Source organism: Anopheles coustani, chromosome 2 (genome assembly GCF_943734705.1).
Source record: "Anopheles coustani chromosome 2, idAnoCousDA_361_x.2, whole genome shotgun sequence".
Classification (NCBI taxonomy): Eukaryota; Metazoa; Arthropoda; class Insecta; order Diptera; family Culicidae; genus Anopheles; species Anopheles coustani.
Window position 1 is genome coordinate 13,074,050 of NC_071289.1, and position 16,094 is coordinate 13,090,143.

A 16,094-nucleotide genomic window follows, 5' to 3' on the forward strand; every position below is an offset into this window, starting at 1 on the left:
CCAGCTCCCGACAATACTTCCCCCGCCCTGCGCCCGCCGAAAACCCATGCCTTCGCCGGAACCGATGCCCCAGATGTACGCACGATTTTTGCTGTTGGGAAGCAGCATGTTTCCCTAGCACTCGAGGGGGCAGTGGATGGCCCAGACCGGCGCACTCGTCACACCGCCTGCCCTGTTCTAGTTGTAGTATCTTACCCACTCCCAAACCCGGCCAACCCAGTGATTCCATTCTAAAGTGCCCTTTTGCTGTTGGTGGTTAATGGATCCGGGTGGGCAAGGGGGCACCGGATTCATCATCGCACATAAGCCTCAACATAAAACCCTAAGGGAGCGTAATGTAACCGCGTCCCCGGCAGCGTCGCTGCGGCGAGAGTAAAAGTATATGTTTAACCTAGTTTCGGCGTGGTGCGTTGAGCCAGGAGGAAGCCGTCGGTTTTTTGGAGGGATTTTAGCAGCCCCGGGTTGTGTTGCTTGCCCTTCCTTGCCTCGAAGCTACCCTGCGCCTGCCAGCGAACGATAACAGAACCACCCTTCCTCCCCAAACCCGGGGACCGGACTGGAATTTCTGCTCGAAGCGAAACTGTTGCATTGATCGGGCCCCGAGTTAGGCAATGGGGCGGATGAGCTTCACGAGTTTATCGAGCGGCAAGTGGGAGGAATTATGCCTTCTAAGCGGGCTGACACTGGCGACGCTGGGGTGCCAGGCTAGGAGTTCGGCAGAGGCGTTTTCTTCATTTGTTTCCAGCAAAGGGATGGAAGTTTTCTTTGTTCAATGATAGGTGACATGGTTAGTCGCTTTGGTGATAGGCCATGGAGCTCTCTTATTCCACTTCTAAAACATGGCAATTATACTTTCGCTTCTTTTAATATCTATATCTTGAATGTCAAGAAGGCCTAGCTGCTCTAAAAACAGCATACATTCTTTATAATGAATACAGTTTTTGCTGGTTTAGATGGTTCCGTTCAATTTTATAATCATATTCCTCAGGTCTTCCTCTGGTTGGTTCAGTATTTTCTGAAAAATTTTCTAAAGAATCTTTAAAAAACGTTTTCGACCCAAGAAAGCAATAAATCTGCAGCGCCATCTAACAATAACGTTCGAAAGCTCTTTTATATACTTATTTTATTTATTTTAACTCATCAGCCCAAGAACGGGATTCATTTATTTTGGATGTAATTTTCTTCACAAACAGTTTTTCATGGTTTATCTCAAGATTCGTTTGGTTTGCACAATTCATCTTCTATTTTGAATCGAATATTTTGCACTCACATCATTATTAGTTTCAAAACATGCAAGAGATGAAAAAATAAAGATTTACTGGCCCATAAAGTCAAGGAAAAAGGAACTGGCCTGAAAATAAAACAACCATCTTGCAGCATTCGTTTGCATTGAATGAACATTTCATATGATTAACTTTATTTCATCCAAAAAGATATACTTCACCATTTCACCAGACAGCATTTGTCTTAATTTATTTTTAATCACTTAAACTTACAGCAAACAGGACAAACAGTCACGTTCAGATTCCCGCGCCCCACGTTTCTTATTCGCTTGCTACTTAGCTAAGTTGTTGTAGACAGTCGTCGATAGTTGGCATCATAAAAGTTTGACTGAGAAGTTATGTTAATTTAAAAAAAACACAGACTTTTGGAAGTTCCACGGGAAGCATGAGCGGATTTAGAAAAACCGAATTGTATCTATTCTAAGGTGGCCTTTTTTCGTTTTTGTTGAGACATTTCATGCTCCCAGGAACCTGAGCCCGCGCGGTTCGAACAGGGCCATCGATCGGGAATTGTTTAGAAGCGCAGTTCGATTTTAAATATCCTTTTTTTTACATACTAAGAAGAGAAATTACTTACGAATCACAACTGTAACGTGTCTTTGTGTGCACAGTACCACGGGAGTATCTACTGATGCAATTTTTGTTTTCCTTTCCCCATTGCTATTACATCGTTTTATAAGTTACTCTAATAATTATATTATTCCTTCTTCGATCCTTCGATTACGCGCCACCTGCACTAATGTAATGGCAGTTGATTGCATCCGTCCGTTCGAAGCGATAGCGAACCACACGGTGGCCGATTCGAGAATAATGTCTTTTCGGGGTTTGCGTTAATTTCGTTTATGTGCATTACAATCTTTTCCTTGCAAAGGAAACACCTATTATGGGGAAAATGAAAACGGTTTCAATAAATATGCAGAGGCGGGGACAGTTCCCGTCACTAAATCTCTTGTGCTACATGTGTGTGTGTGTGTTTAATATTGTAAGTACATATTCTAATGACTCGTTACGAGTGTTTCTAATTTGTTTCCGTTCGTCTTGGTCGCGATAATCGCTTCCTCCCCCGTCATGCTCTTTCCTACGATGTTGTCCTTCTTCTACGGGAAGGACATTGACTAATCTAATCGGCCTCACTCGAGGGCAAACTACAGTGATCGCGAACTCACGACATCGTCGCACAATTAGAAGAAAATACCGATCCTAAACATTATGGCGCTACAACAGGGTTGAGGAGGATTAGAATTTCTTTTCAAACACATCCATGAACGGGAAGGCGGCCTTCTCCGGGCGCAACAGATCGATCAGGAAGCACACCGTACCGGCGTAACCCTCGTACAGGCTGAACGGGCAGTCCGGGTTGCGTGCGTTCCGGATGAATTCCTCGTGCGTAAGAAATTCCATAAATTTCAGCGCCCGGTGCAGATACTTCGGATCGGAGGTGAGTCGATAGAGCAGCAGAAACACGTAACCGCTACCGGCCACACCGTGGCAGATGCCCGGTCCCTTCCGCAGCAGGCCCTTCCGCCACACCAGGTCCGCACTGCGGACACACGACTGCAGGTAGCGTTGCTCCTGAAACACCAGATATGCTTTGGCCATTAGGTAGACCACCCCGGCAGCTCCGTGGCACCAGTGCACGAGCGGTTCGGCACGCGTACGCCGCACACAGTCCTGCAGCGTAGTCGGAAAGTTGCCCTCGGCGTCCTGCAGACCGAGCAAACCGTCGACGGTGTTTTTCACCAGCGACATCTCGACGCTGCTCAGGTTCTGCTGCAACGGGGACTCGAGCAGCATGTGCATGATGGCGGACGTACCGTGGGCCGCCCCGAGGTAGTCGTCCCCGTAGCACTGATAGTAGAGAGGTAGAAGGCCGGTACGGTGGCGTTTGCCACTCTCGAGCGTGCTGGCGCAGATGACGCCGATGACCTCGGGCGGGAAGAGTTTGCGGTCGATGGTCTGGTGCAGCCAGTAGATACCGGATAGGTACCCGGCACGCCCGAACAATATCTCATCACTGCCGTTCTTGTTGAAATCGAGCCGTTTGCACACTTCAATGCCGGTCGCGAAGCAGCGCAGATCCTCGTCCATCTCCTGCTTGGCGCTATGTCGGTGTGCAATGGCCGCAGATACCGCGTACACACCCGCATTCCCACACAGAAACGAGCACCGTTCTTCCGGTCGACCCGCATACCGCGCGGCAAGCGCTTTAGCGTTCACGACGTACTGCTTGGCATACTGCAGTGCTTCCTGGCCGAATATTCCGGCATCGTGGAGCTTCAGGAACATATAGGCAATACCTAAAACCAAACCGAACCAAACGAATCAAACATAAGCAACCCCATGGTAAATGTCAGTTACTGCAAAGCAATAAAGAACTGCACCCTACCAGCATCGCCCACGTATAAGTCACCCCGCTGATCCGTATTTCGGTCGGGTTTTGTGTTTTCCACTATCAGATTCACGTACGACTGGATTAGCCCCTTGATGTGGTCATCGCATCGCTGTATCGGCCCCCCGCCGTAGTCCGGAAAAGGGTTCGCAAAGTATCGGGTAGAGCCCATGAGTAGAGCCGTGGCTGAAAAGCTGTTGCCTCTTCTGCACGAAAGTAGCAATTGGGAGCGTGTTTAATGGAAACTCGGGACCGCTACGTTCGTTGCTGAATTTTAAACTAAAACCACTGCACCCCGGTCAACACCCACAAAGTTACCTGCAACTTAACTATAAATAACTACTATCTTTACTTTTGCAAACGACCAGCACGAGCCTTTTCCAGCGAGTGTTTTTATTTTTCACTGCAGTCAAGGTTGCTTCTATGTAGCTATGACTCTAAAGGTTGGTCAATTTAGAGCATTTTGATAACAAAACAAGCCGATTACCACAGGTTATCGAATCCGGTTGTGGCTCCGGCTCAACATCTCTTTCGGTGCAAACGTTCGGAGCATATAATTGATTGCTAGAAAAATAAGGAAACGAGCGAATTACTTTCAAACCAAGCAAAACACGTCAAAGCTATAAAAATCCCATTCAATTAATGATTCTTTTTCACTCGAACGCTACTTTGTTTGAAAGTTTTGAAAGGCTCATCAATATTTTGAGATATGAACCTTCAAGGAAGTATGAATCAATTCGATTGAGTCTTTGGTAATAGATTCACATAAATGGATCGAACGCAATCAAATCTGATTCGAATCCCAATCTATCAAATTTTTAGAATCTGTCAGATGAGATTCAAATCTGTGGAATCCGTCTAGGGATCGAATCTTCAAGTCTTCCAAATCTCGATTCTGCCAACACTAGTTCGTCTGTCGCGCTCGAACGCATGGGGCGAGAGGCGGGTGATCTCTTTCCCGGACCTCGACGATCACCGCCCTTCCCGGCAATGCTGGTATCAACATCAAACACCAAAACATTACTACCCGGGGCTCGCAAACAGCTGAGTGAAAATACCGCTAGGTCATTAAAATCCAACATTGGTTCAAAGTACGCTGATAAAACCGGTCACCATAGAGCAGCAATACCATCGGGAAGCGTGTTTAGGTGCAAGAAGAATCCGTTTGTTCGTTACTTGATGTACGTTTTATGGAATAAGCTGTTAACTAAATAAAAGCAAAGATAGTTGAAATTATTTGACCATGGCTAGCAGTAGACTGTTCCGTGCAATAATCATGGGAGCCCCTGGTTCCGGCAAAGGCACCGTATCGGGACGGATCGTAAAAAACTTCAACATGAAGCACATTTCCAGCGGAGATTTATTGCGTGCGAACATCGAAAAACGTACCGAGCTTGGACAGATTGCGGACAAGTACATCCGAGAGGGAAAGTTGGTGCCCGATATTTACATAACGAAGTGCATTTTGGGTGAACTGGATCAGATCAAGAACCACTCGTGGTTGCTGGACGGCTTCCCCCGGACACGTGAGCAGGCGGACGATCTGTGGCAACAGGAGCGAATCGATTCGGTAATCAATCTCGACGTACCGTTTGAGGTAATCATCGAACGGATCCAAAGCCGGTGGGTGCATCTTCCGAGCGGGCGGGTGTACAACGTAGGTTTTAACGACCCAAAAGTGCCCGGTCGGGACGACGTTACCGGTGAACCGCTGAGCCAACGGCCGGACGACAATCCGGTGGCTGTGAGGAAACGGTTGGAAGTGTACGATTCTTGTACGCGACCCATTAACGAGTACTTCGAGAAGAAAGGAGTACTGGCGACTTTCAAAGGAAGCACGACTGATGAAATTTGGCCACATGTTAAGCAATACCTGGAGTCAAAGATGAAGTAAACCCGCCGTAGTTGGTGCATGTAATATTTAGAATCACTTGGTGCTGTACGATTCCATTTAAACAGTGCAGAAGGTAGGAGGGAAAAGATAAGATAAAAAAATGTACGAGGTTATGCCTCTTATCTAAATGGTGAAGAAATTCCAAACGCGACAATAAGCAAATACATATCATGTTAAATCCTACATTAAATGAAATCCCTTCATTGTGTTGTTCATTGCTTTGTATTGCAGTGATTTATTATTTAGTTTATTTCTACAATTTGAACCTTTTCGTAAATTTAGTACCAACTGTACAACACTTAAAACGTACTATTCAATTCAAGCCCGCTAGACGACAGCTCGAAAACATGCTGCATTTGTTTCACCCTCATACAAAAAAGTAGCACGTTTGTTCCGCGCGTAGGACGTTTTTAGGACGATATTTCGAGCTGCCTAGCGGGAGTTTGCGTAAGTATATAGACATCTTGTTCAATATAATCTACACTAGCAAGCTGTCAAACTGCAATTTTAAAACAAGACCAGTGCAGGATGTTTATGTCCTAAAATGTTCTTATCTGGTAATGTATATAATATTAGGAACGACGTATTTCTTTTCAATCTTACCGTGGCCAAAACGGTGCGCTGCCATAATTTTAACAGTCATAAAATTCGTTATTTGGTGGTTCAAAGCAGACGCTCACAGCTCTTTGTTTTCTGACACTTGAAGTGATCAATAATTTGACTCACATCCCTCGAAGTGTTCGTACTAGTGTTGTGCTTAATGAAACTTTTCGCGAGATTCATTCATATGAATCTTTCACCTAAGATTCACTCAGATGGATTCATGAATCTTTGCGGATTCGAATCTTCAAATCTTAATGAATCTTTCGAAACCTTAATGAATCTTGATGAATCTTTCATGGATCTGCCATGAATCTCCCCGATTCTTTCATAGGCGTGGATAATGCAACCAAAAAAAGGGGGTCCCTTAACCCAGTTTTTACTGGTGACTTTTCAACAGTTGGTGATTCTTCAGGATTCATGAATCTCTCATCGAAAGATTCATGAATCCCTTATAAGGCAGAGATTCATTCAGATTCATGAATCTGAATCAGATTTACACAACTCTAGTTCGTACATCATGCCGCTGGTGTAGAAGAGGATCTCCGTACCCAGAAAGAACAGTAGTCGTTTGTGCGTTCTTGTTCGTTGATGAAGCGGATAGAGGAAAAATCGTTTTATCGAACATCGCATAGGATCTAGGAAGATCCGCAAGCAACCGATTTCGGTCGCGTTGTGGTTGCTTGTGTTTGAGAGCAAATTTTCAGGTAAATATAACCGATGAGCAACATTTCTGATGCTCCGCTTCTCCGTAACGTGTGTGGCTAACGAAAGCTGTCAGCCATCTTTTCTATGGCGACGGAAGTTTGTTCCTTTCCGTCGTCAGCGGCTATTTCGGATGCCGTGCAGTAGGCGTTGTTTGCAACGTCCGTCACGGGCAGGCATCACATCAGTAATATGCTAGAAACATTACTTCGTTACTTCCGTTTCTATCAGCGTTAGAGATCTCGGTGGTACGACGCCGCTCCCTCGTGGATCCGGTTGTGGGGGAATACCCGGAACACTGTGCGGTCTTTACCATTTCGGAGTGTGTCAAAAGTTCTCAAAGTGAATGATGCGTTCTTCGCATCCCGTGCTCTCCATTCAGTAGGATTATCACCGGCAGCTTGCATTTGTGTGCCCAAGGCAATTGGTTGGTGGCAGGATAAAATCATGACACAACAATCGTTGATCGACCGTGCGCTGGTGGAGCGTACGCTCGGATACCATGGGAAACCGTTTCAAAAAATCTGGGAAACGGGACGCCGAGAGAACGATCTGCAGCGGATCGGCATCGGCAAAGATCCGGATTTGACCGTGTACATCGCACGGCAAAAACATCTGACCCTTAAGGACCGAGCCAAGCGGTTGAAGCTGCATCAGTTCATGGTGAAGAAGGCTGATATACTGTATAGTGCCTCGTTGTCGGTCAGATCACCTGAACAATTTTGGAAGGACTACAGACAATGTAAGTCTTCGATCATAGAAAGCCATTACTTTTTGTTTGTATTTGCTTTTGAATGGTCGAACGATGCTAAAGAAATGGAAACAATAAGTCATTGCTCTTTTGCCTATATTGGCTACAATTGTAGGTAATCAATTCACCATACCGTCGATGGATGTGTTTATGGCCCAGGACTCGAACGACAAGGCAGAGCAATTGCTGAAGGTACTGAGAACTGAGTCGATGATGGAATTTGGTTTATTTTAAAAACTGTTCCTTCCTTCTTTCAAGCACGTACAACCGGGCGATGTGTTGTACGGAACGGTAATGCCGCACAAAACTGCACACGGTACGATGCTTAAACCGCTGCTCATCATCGGCAACGTGACGTACTACGTGCGAAATCTTCCGATCAAGGTAAGCGTGGCGGTAGGTCCCCGACGTGCTACCTTCAATGAGACATTGCTATGGCTTCTCAGTGGTATTGTCTGCGATGGGCAATCGATGAAAAATGTTGCCTTAGCCTGTGCCATGTCTCTTGAAGCGATTGTAGTGGATAATTTTACCCAAGCGCTTTCGCCTTACCATTTTGCAGGCCACAATCGCCCCGCAGATGATGGCACCGACGGTTAAAATCGAAAACGGAGCGCCCAAAACATCCTACACGGCGGAAACGATCTGCTGCGAGGTGATCGACGTTGCGGCCGACGCCCTGCGATTGTTCTGCTCAACGTGGCGCAGTATGAAAGCTCGCGTTCCCGAATCGATTGCGTATGGGGTGGTAAAGGAGGATGATGTCCCTCTGCCTTACAAGTAAGTTTGAGGCTTCACGCCTTCAGCCCAGTTCATCGGCCACTTCCACTGACGGGTTGAAACACAGGAACCTAAGAAACTCGAATCTCGTGGTTCCGTTCTGGCTAATTTTTGTCAGAGTTTTAAGAAACAACAAAAATGCATGGCTCAAATAAACGATAACAAACCAAATGAGTGTCGCCGGTTACGAGCAGCAGAAGAAAGGGCGCGAAAGGGGGCACTTATTTTGGGTGAAATAGCAAACATGCTTCCTATTTGATGTAGTAAAATGGTGCTACTTATTATTCGGTTGTCTATGATTGAGTGCTAACCAATTAGGTTTAAGTGTCAAATGAGGCTGGGAATGTTGTATCAGCTGTTATCGTATCAGTATATGCATTATTCCGATTCTAATTCGGTCGTTGCTTTCATCTGTCTCATCTCAGGATAACACTTACAAAGAAGAACGAAGTCTACGAAGATTTTTTGGAGCAATCACCATCGTTCCGTGATCCCAGCTTCACGGAACGGCTGTACAAAGAGGTCGGATTAGACAGTTCCGTCTTCTATACCAACATGTCGAGCATGAAGGGTCGCTATCCCTCGCAGGAGTACGCGAGCGAGCTGCGCAACTCACAAAACAGCAAATGGGCATTCAGGTGAGTTTCGGACTGAAGTACGGAATGCGTGTTTTGTATTTACTTTGAATGTTTCCTCCCTCCTTCACTCAGGTCGGTCGCGCAAGGCATCGAACACTTCAAGGAAGGACGCCACTCGGAAGCCTTCCAGTGTCTCAATAAAGCTCTCAGCATGGATCCGCGCAACGTCGAAGGACTGGTGGCGCGCGGTGCACTGTACGCTAACAGTGGCTCCTTCAAGAAGGCGGTCGACGACTTCGAGGCGGCACTGAAGCTAAACCCGGCGCACGCCAACGCCCGCAAGTACATGGGGGAGACGCTGGTAGCACTCGGGCGCAGCTATGAGGAGGAAAACCGGATCGAGGAGGCGAAGAAAGCGTACCAGGACTGTCTGAACATCATACCGCTCCACGAGGAGGCGCAGACTTCGCTTGATTTTTTGATGAAAACGAAACCGTTCGGCAAGCAGATCGTCGAACCGACCGAGCTGGAAATTCCAAGTAAGTTTATTTATAGCGAAAAATCCGCATTGAAACTCAAACACGATGAAACCATTTTGTTTTAGCATAGAACTATTGGACATTTGTTTTGTTTTATACACTTTATACATTAGCGTATTTCGTCCCAATAGCATTTTACCACTTTATTAGTGTTTTGCCATTTTAGCGAGACGAAATTGGATTAACTAAAATAGATTACACCTAAGTAAGCTTTGATAACTAGATAAATTTGTGGGAAACCAATTACCCTTGAACCTATGGTAGAACTGTTTATGCTGCTGGAATTGTGAATACTACATAATAATCAAAAGCCTTTTTTATACCCTTCTCCGCGTCAGCACTCAACATCGGAAAACCATCGTCTAGCGATCGCCACAAGCAAGAACCGGACACATCCGGTGTTGGGGGAAGTGGTTTCGGCGGAGGCGGCGGTAGCAGCAAGCGTGACACATCGGAACCGTCCCGCAAGGATCGCAAAAAGGAAAGCAAAAAGGAACGCAAGAAGCGTCACAAGAAGCATCACAGCAGCTCAAGCGAGTCCAGCTCGGAAAGCACGGACAGCAGCGACTCGAGCAGTGACTCGAGTAGCAGCAGTAGCAGCAGCACCGATTCCAGCACCTCCGGTAGGTAGTTGTTTAACGATGGGCTCTCACCGTGCGAACCTGATCAAAAGAATCAACCGCGATCATAAAACGAAAGCCCTCTCTCAAACTTTCGTTAGTAATGGTCTCCCTTTCCCCATTCATGTTATGCTTCCTATCTGTGACAATATATGTTGCGTTTTGTTTGATTGGAAGTCGCGAATGTTTGTCTCGTCCTGCTGCGTTCGCCCGCAAAATTAACCATCCCCCACATATTCCACACGGGAAACGAGCCACGCTTTGAGAGCGATTTTTCACTTTCACATCTCCAGCTTCACTAAATGCGCTAGGAAGTGCAAGAGCGAGAAAGAAGAAATGTCTGGCTATCCAAGCAACCTACGTCTATTACGTCATAATCAATTCAATCTTCCACCGCTTTACATGAACATTTCTATACAGCAGTTATCTGTATGTTTTAGGTTTAAAACAAAGTTTCATACAAAACTTGCGAGGGATGAATTTATTGTTCATAATGATGATGATGATGATGATGAAATTGCTAAACAGTACAAACGGAAGTGATGGTCAACTTCATCACCGGCACAGCTGGGCAGCGGTCTGTTGCGTCGGTTGAAGCTTTACGGATAGTTTACTTTACGGAGCGTTCTACAACAACGAAATGCAGCTGACTTCCGACAAGCTGTAGTATGGAAAGCACGGAGAGTCTCCTTGTCGGACGAAATGTTAGTAGCAGGAGATGAATCAAGGGAAAAACAAAACCACTGTAGAGTTGTTCGAGCTACTTGGACTGCTGGAATGTGCCTGAAAAAGCGACGTTCAATCAATCAACCCAAGCGGGAACAGCATGCTATGCAGAAAAGATTTGTTTCTCTTTTGTAGGACGGCTCGTTGTAACTGGACGGTGAAGGAAATGTCAAGCGTAATGAAAAGCGTCTTCAAGGTACTAAACCCTATAGTTGATGTCCACAGTCTTCTAAACTAGCTGAACTCAGAGCCAAACACACACATTGGCCAGTTATCAGAATTGAGAGTTTACCAATGGATTAGTGAAACGAAACAACGGCGGAGTGACCTTGTTCATGCCTTCAATGAACGCTTGTTACGTTGGTTTCGTCACAAAGATGCACGACTGAGCGCAAATAACTTTCTCTGATCAATTTGTGTGCGATCAATCTCTCCGTATGGTACCGGGCTGCTGGTCAATCATCGTCAACCTTTCGCTGCACCCCGTATTTTCTATCGTCCGTTCCCCCTCCGCTCTCCTTTGCAGATTCGTCGGGCTCCCGGAACAAGAAACGCAAGAAGAAGAGCGAGAAAAAAGTCAAATCTCTGTCCCCGTTGAGCAAGCGTATGTCCGCGGCGATGGGTGGGCGCGGGGTAGGTGGCTCTGGTGGACCGGGCGAGCTTGTTGGCTACCCGATCGGACAGGGAAGCGTATTTGGACAAGGAGTAGGAGCTGCCCACGGTCAGACCGATGATTACGAACAACAGGTTTGTGTTGTTTCTTTTTCGTTATTTTTTTCTCTTTTTAGGTAAACTCGTGCAAAACAAATTTAACTTTTCCTGTAACTTGATGATGTGATTTGATGATGCCCGGAAATGTTCTATAGGTTCGCAAGTTTTTGGAAATGCCGCGCGACGAAGAAGACTACGAAGAAAAGGTTCGTAGGTTCGTGGCCGAGGCGAACAAGTATCAGAAGGAGCGCAAGCAGCTGGAGGACAAATCCAAGAAGAAGAAGAAGAAGGATGAGAAAAAGTCGAAAAAGGAAAGCAAAAAGAAGCGCAAATCGGACGAGAAGAAAAAGTCGAAGAAAAAGGACAAGAGCGGTGGTGGCGGCGGCGGTGATGACGATGGCCTGGACAAAGATAAGCTACGTGAAGCGTTAAAGTACGTAAAATGAGAAATTGCTTGCTGTGATCTTTGGTGTTTAGTTGTTAACTTTTCATTAAATATTTATTACGTTTTGTTTTTGCAGAATTTTCGAAAATTTCCCCGTGTTGGATGAACTCGGAACGAAGTTGAGCGAATATTACGCCAAAATCGAAAAGCAGCAATCGTCCAGTGGCTCGGTTGCTGAAGCGCTATCCGCTATTCTAGGTTCCGGTTCCGGAAGCGGTGGTGCCGGAAGTTCTCGAGGTAAATGATTTGAGTTCAGTGTGGCAGTTGTGTGTTTATTTTAATGTTGTAGTCGATACGATCAATGCAATTCATTCGATCCCAATTTAATTCGATTGAACTTGTCATGTGCACACTTTTGTAAGTGTTTGTAGTATTTATTCTTAAAACTGTTTCTTCAATTCTTCAGCAAAACCATCCGAGCTACCTAATCTTGAGAGAGGAATCGGACCGGGTGGTGCAGCCGACGATAACACCAAGGATGGCAAATGGCGCATGATGTTCAACAAGGACAAGCGTCCGACGGCAGCGGCGAAAGAACCGATTGCTACCGGGGCACCGGCGGCAGCGGCCAGCAGCAGCAGCACCTCCACTGCGGCCATGGGCTCGAAGCAGCATGCTTTCAGTAACGAATCGGATGACGAGTCACCGGGTGGTGGCCCATCGTCGTACGGTGCGCCCAAAATACAGCCGTATGTCGATGTGCGCTCCAACCGGTTCGGGTTCAGTAGCGGACGCTACGACGAGCATCGTGGAGGGCGCGGTGGAAGCGTAGAAAAGATGAAGCCATCCGCTGCAAACTTGGTTAAGTCCGGGCCGGTGGTGCTGGACAAGTTCGGCAACTTCCGCCTGGCAACGGCCGAAACGCCTGGAGGGAGTGGTGGCGGTGCCGGCGGTGGATCGAAGCCTCCGGAACCGTCGGTGGCTCCGCCGGGATCGCGCCGATCGCGCAGTAAGTCGCGACACCGCACGTACGGTAGCTCGCGGTCGCGCTCACGGTCCCGCAGCGAGCGACGCCGTTCGCGCTCCGGCAGCTTCCGGCGGCGGTTCAGCCGGTCGCGGTCGCGCTCGTTCAGCCGATCCCGGTCCGGAAGCTACTCGCGCAGCCGATCCCGGTCGCGCAGCTTCGAGCGCCGCCGCTTCGATCGTCGCATCTATCGCGGAGGTCGCGGCGGAGGCGGTGGAGGCTACGGAGGTGGCGGCGACCGGATGGGCTCGTTCGGGGGCAATCGGTTCAACAATCCGCGTGGTCATTACCGGCGTGGAGGATTCCGCGATTTCAGGGACAACCGGTTCATGGGTAACCGAGGAGGTGGAGGAGGAGGCGGAGGAGGAGGTCGCGATAGACCACCGTTTCGGCCTCGCTATCGCGGTCGATTCCAGCGGTCGTACAGCCGTAGCACGAGCAAATCGCCCGACCGTCGTCCACTCAGTCCCGGGGACGATCGTCTTTCGCGACGCGATTATGGTCGGCGTGGAGACAGTCGCGACCGGAGCGTGATGGGCCAGGGTCGCGGTGGTGGGGCCGACAGTCGGGAGCGTTCACCTGCCCGGCGTGGCAGCAGCCGGGCGGACAGTCGCGACAATCAGCGTGCCGACAGCCGCAACCGACGTTCCGAGGATCGCGATTCTTCGCCGAGACGGCGCTCAAAGGATGATTCCGTTGGGGGGTCGGCAGGTAACTCTAAGCACGCTGGGGACAACGATGCCGCTAACGACAGTTCACCGGCCGGATCGCCGCGGGACAAAACGGTGGGCGCAAAGTCCAAGCGCGACCGCCGCCGTTCGTCGTCCGTTGCGAGTCATAATTCGAGCGGCGGTGGATCGGCGCGGATTCCACCCGACGTAGAGGGCCGTTGGGCCGATGACCCGAGGGAGGAAGGCGCCGGTCCATCGCGCCGCAGAGACAACGGGGCGGCGGGCGATCATGCCGCAGCGTTGGAAGCCGGAGAAGGAGGATCGCATTCCAGTGCAGCGGCGATTGCAGCTGTGGCGGACGACGCCACGCTGGAGGAGCTGGAGAAAATGCTCACGAAGGCTCGCAAGGAGCGCAAGGATGACATGTTGGAGCGCAACAAGGATCTGCTGAAGAAGGGTAGCAGTGGGGGCAGCGGCAGCGGCGGGTACTGAGCAGAATGTTCTGCGTACGAGACAGAAAAATTGCCATCGATAACCGGATTACTCATTCCTTCTTCAACGCACACCGACAAGAGAAAAGAAATAAAACGATTTATTTTAAGTTTATCATCCTCGATTTAAGGATAAAACAGAAAGCACGACAAATAGAGACTTTAGCAAGCATCCCTTTGCTCGATTCATGAATAATAAATGCGACAGAACAACGGAATATTTGTCGACATAAAAAGGATTAAACAGAGCCCTTTACGCATCGTATATTAATAAAAACCAAAATGTAACTGCTAGGAATAGAAAACAGTCTTAAAGATTTATCGCATTACGAAAGAAAACCTTTACAGCGTTTTACTTACCAAAGCTACGAATTGCGTACCTCATCCGTTTGGAGTTCCAAGCAAAAAGTTTGACGATTCACCATGAGGTGCTTTACAGTGTCGTTTATCCATTCAAGTATACTGCTGGATTTGCCTGTGGGTGACTGAAGTATTAAAATGTTTGAGATTATATTACACAATACACATAACTTACCTTATTCTCATCATATCTGAGGGTAAGTTTGATCCAAAAACTCTTCGTGAAGTGTCATCACAGTAGAGCGGAAAGAAAACACATCTACGTTCGATTATTTTTTGTCAAATTCTTTACAGTTGCATTCTGTTTATTACTCATCGTAAATTAATGTGTTCTCTAGCTGCATTATGTTTCAAAACATATGGCGCACACCCGCATATTGATGGTAGGGCAGCATCATTATTCGTTTTAACCGTCGGGTTCCGTTCCGTTCCCTTCCATTTGTATTGTGTTTCATTAATAATGGGTTTTCGCTTTCTTTAGCGTTTAGTGTTTGTTATTTTAGTTTTTGTTTACTTCATTTATATCACAATGGAATACACAGTCTCAATTAATCAGAATTTAATAGTGTCCGTTTCGTAGTTTCTGCCTTTTCTCCCACTAGTTACTTTTTAGCTTAGCTTGCTGTGATGCGATCCAAACTTAGTACTTAGTTGGGAAATTTTAATTTGCTACCAGCTGTTCCACTAGTTGTTGGTTTCTTGTTGTGGCTCGAACGCGGAACATGACCAATGCTTAAACCCGCTTTAAATGCTTCGTCGTATCGCATGGTTTTCTGGCACAACGTACTGGGCTTTCCATTTGATGAACAAATTTAGGGAAACAGCTTTTTATTACGTATAACGGATTGTTCCACGGTTTATTTCAGAAAGCTCTAATGCAGTTTGCATCTTTCAGTCCAATTTACTGATGCCGGTTATACTGTTCTTTTATCAGTTTCCTTACGTTTTGTTAAAGCTTATATGTTGGATGGATGAAGTGAAATTTAAACTGACCTAGGAATCATACAAGGATCTTGACTTGTTGTAACAATAGTTGCCAATTTGAGTATTCTATTATTGTTGAAAACTAAAACTAAATGCAATCCACCTTTGCGGACAGACGCCCTTCGATCAGTGCGGTCAGCGTTTGCCGGGGGACAGTATCGAAGGTTCGCCTGCCGTTGGCGTTGGGCTTGAATCGGTGCTGCAGTAAGGCACACTTTTGTACTTGTAGATGAACGGGCAAACGAGACACTGGATGGAAATTTCGAAACTAACCAGGACCTTTATCAGTGACACACCTTTTAAAGGAGTATTCCAGTGGGGAAATTTAGAAGAAATCGAAATCGAAATGTAAAACCAGTCTGAAAGGGATTTTAGCGAGTGCCATATTTTTTCTTTCCTTTTAATCCTTTTTACGTTTGCAAGAGGAATGCCATCTAATGTTGCAATTTTGCCGTTTTTTTAATTTCTTCACCGGAAACCCCGTTTTTGGTTTTGTGACCTTATTTTCTGTGCACGTATCATTGCTTTCTGATAACAATGCGGAACGACAAACGATTGGGCATTGATGAAGCATTCAAAACGGTTTAAAAGATGTCCCTGGCC

At 47.0% G+C, this 16,094-nt stretch overlaps 3 protein-coding genes across 5 annotated transcripts; 2 read left to right on the plus strand and 1 right to left on the minus strand.

The window, feature by feature from the left end:
* Positions 1–1,388: 1,388 nt before the first annotated feature.
* On the minus strand, positions 1,389–4,056 carry LOC131261904 (lanC-like protein 3 homolog). 2 transcript variants are annotated; one of them, XM_058263761.1, is made up of 3 exons: positions 3,991–4,056; positions 3,670–3,878; positions 1,389–3,580 (listed from the first exon to the last, which is right to left on the minus strand). In XM_058263761.1, exons 2-3 carry the CDS (start codon positions 3,842–3,844, stop codon positions 2,520–2,522), a joined length of 1,236 nt encoding a protein of 411 aa, XP_058119744.1. In that variant the 5' UTR covers positions 3,845–3,878; positions 3,991–4,056; the 3' UTR covers positions 1,389–2,519. The 2 variants fall into 2 exon arrangements, with proteins under 2 accessions (XP_058119744.1, XP_058119745.1); XM_058263762.1 differs by having other exon boundaries at positions 3,670–4,046.
* A 608-nt stretch (positions 4,057–4,664) lies between these two features.
* Positions 4,665–5,759, plus strand: LOC131261911 (GTP:AMP phosphotransferase AK3, mitochondrial). Its single transcript, XM_058263769.1, has one exon. It carries the CDS (start codon positions 4,916–4,918, stop codon positions 5,564–5,566), a length of 651 nt encoding a protein of 216 aa, XP_058119752.1. The 5' UTR covers positions 4,665–4,915; the 3' UTR covers positions 5,567–5,759.
* A 986-nt stretch (positions 5,760–6,745) lies between these two features.
* LOC131261899 (dentin sialophosphoprotein) lies at positions 6,746–14,263 on the plus strand. Of its 2 annotated transcripts, none has more exons than XM_058263750.1 (12): positions 6,746–6,873; positions 7,254–7,613; positions 7,738–7,814; positions 7,881–8,006; positions 8,185–8,402; positions 8,828–9,040; positions 9,113–9,519; positions 9,831–10,142; positions 11,392–11,612; positions 11,732–12,009; positions 12,098–12,258; positions 12,428–14,263. In XM_058263750.1, the coding sequence occupies exons 2-12, from the start codon at positions 7,319–7,321 to the stop codon at positions 14,146–14,148; spliced, it is 4,029 nt and encodes a 1,342-aa protein (XP_058119733.1). In that variant the 5' UTR covers positions 6,746–6,873; positions 7,254–7,318; the 3' UTR covers positions 14,149–14,263. The 2 variants fall into 2 exon arrangements, with proteins under 2 accessions (XP_058119733.1, XP_058119734.1); XM_058263751.1 differs by having other exon boundaries at positions 9,858–10,142.
* Positions 14,264–16,094: the final 1,831 nt, after the last annotated feature.

Bases quoted from the DNA above. Each gene is read 5' to 3' on its own strand.
- LOC131261904 (XM_058263761.1), bottom strand. From the start codon at position 3,844: ATGGGCTCTACCCGATACTTTGCGAACCCTTTTCCGGACTACGGCGGG. The intron at 3,581-3,669 runs GTAGGGTGCAGT...GTTTGGTTTTAG, and splicing joins CTTATACGTGGGCGATGCTG to GTATTGCCTATATGTTCCTG.
- LOC131261911 (XM_058263769.1), top strand. From the start codon at position 4,916: ATGGCTAGCAGTAGACTGTTCCGTGCAATAATCATGGGAGCCCCTGGT.
- LOC131261899 (XM_058263750.1), top strand. From the start codon at position 7,319: ATGACACAACAATCGTTGATCGACCGTGCGCTGGTGGAGCGTACGCTC. The intron at 7,614-7,737 runs GTAAGTCTTCGA...CTACAATTGTAG, and splicing joins TTGGAAGGACTACAGACAAT to GTAATCAATTCACCATACCG. The intron at 7,815-7,880 runs GTACTGAGAACT...CCTTCTTTCAAG, and splicing joins AGGCAGAGCAATTGCTGAAG to CACGTACAACCGGGCGATGT.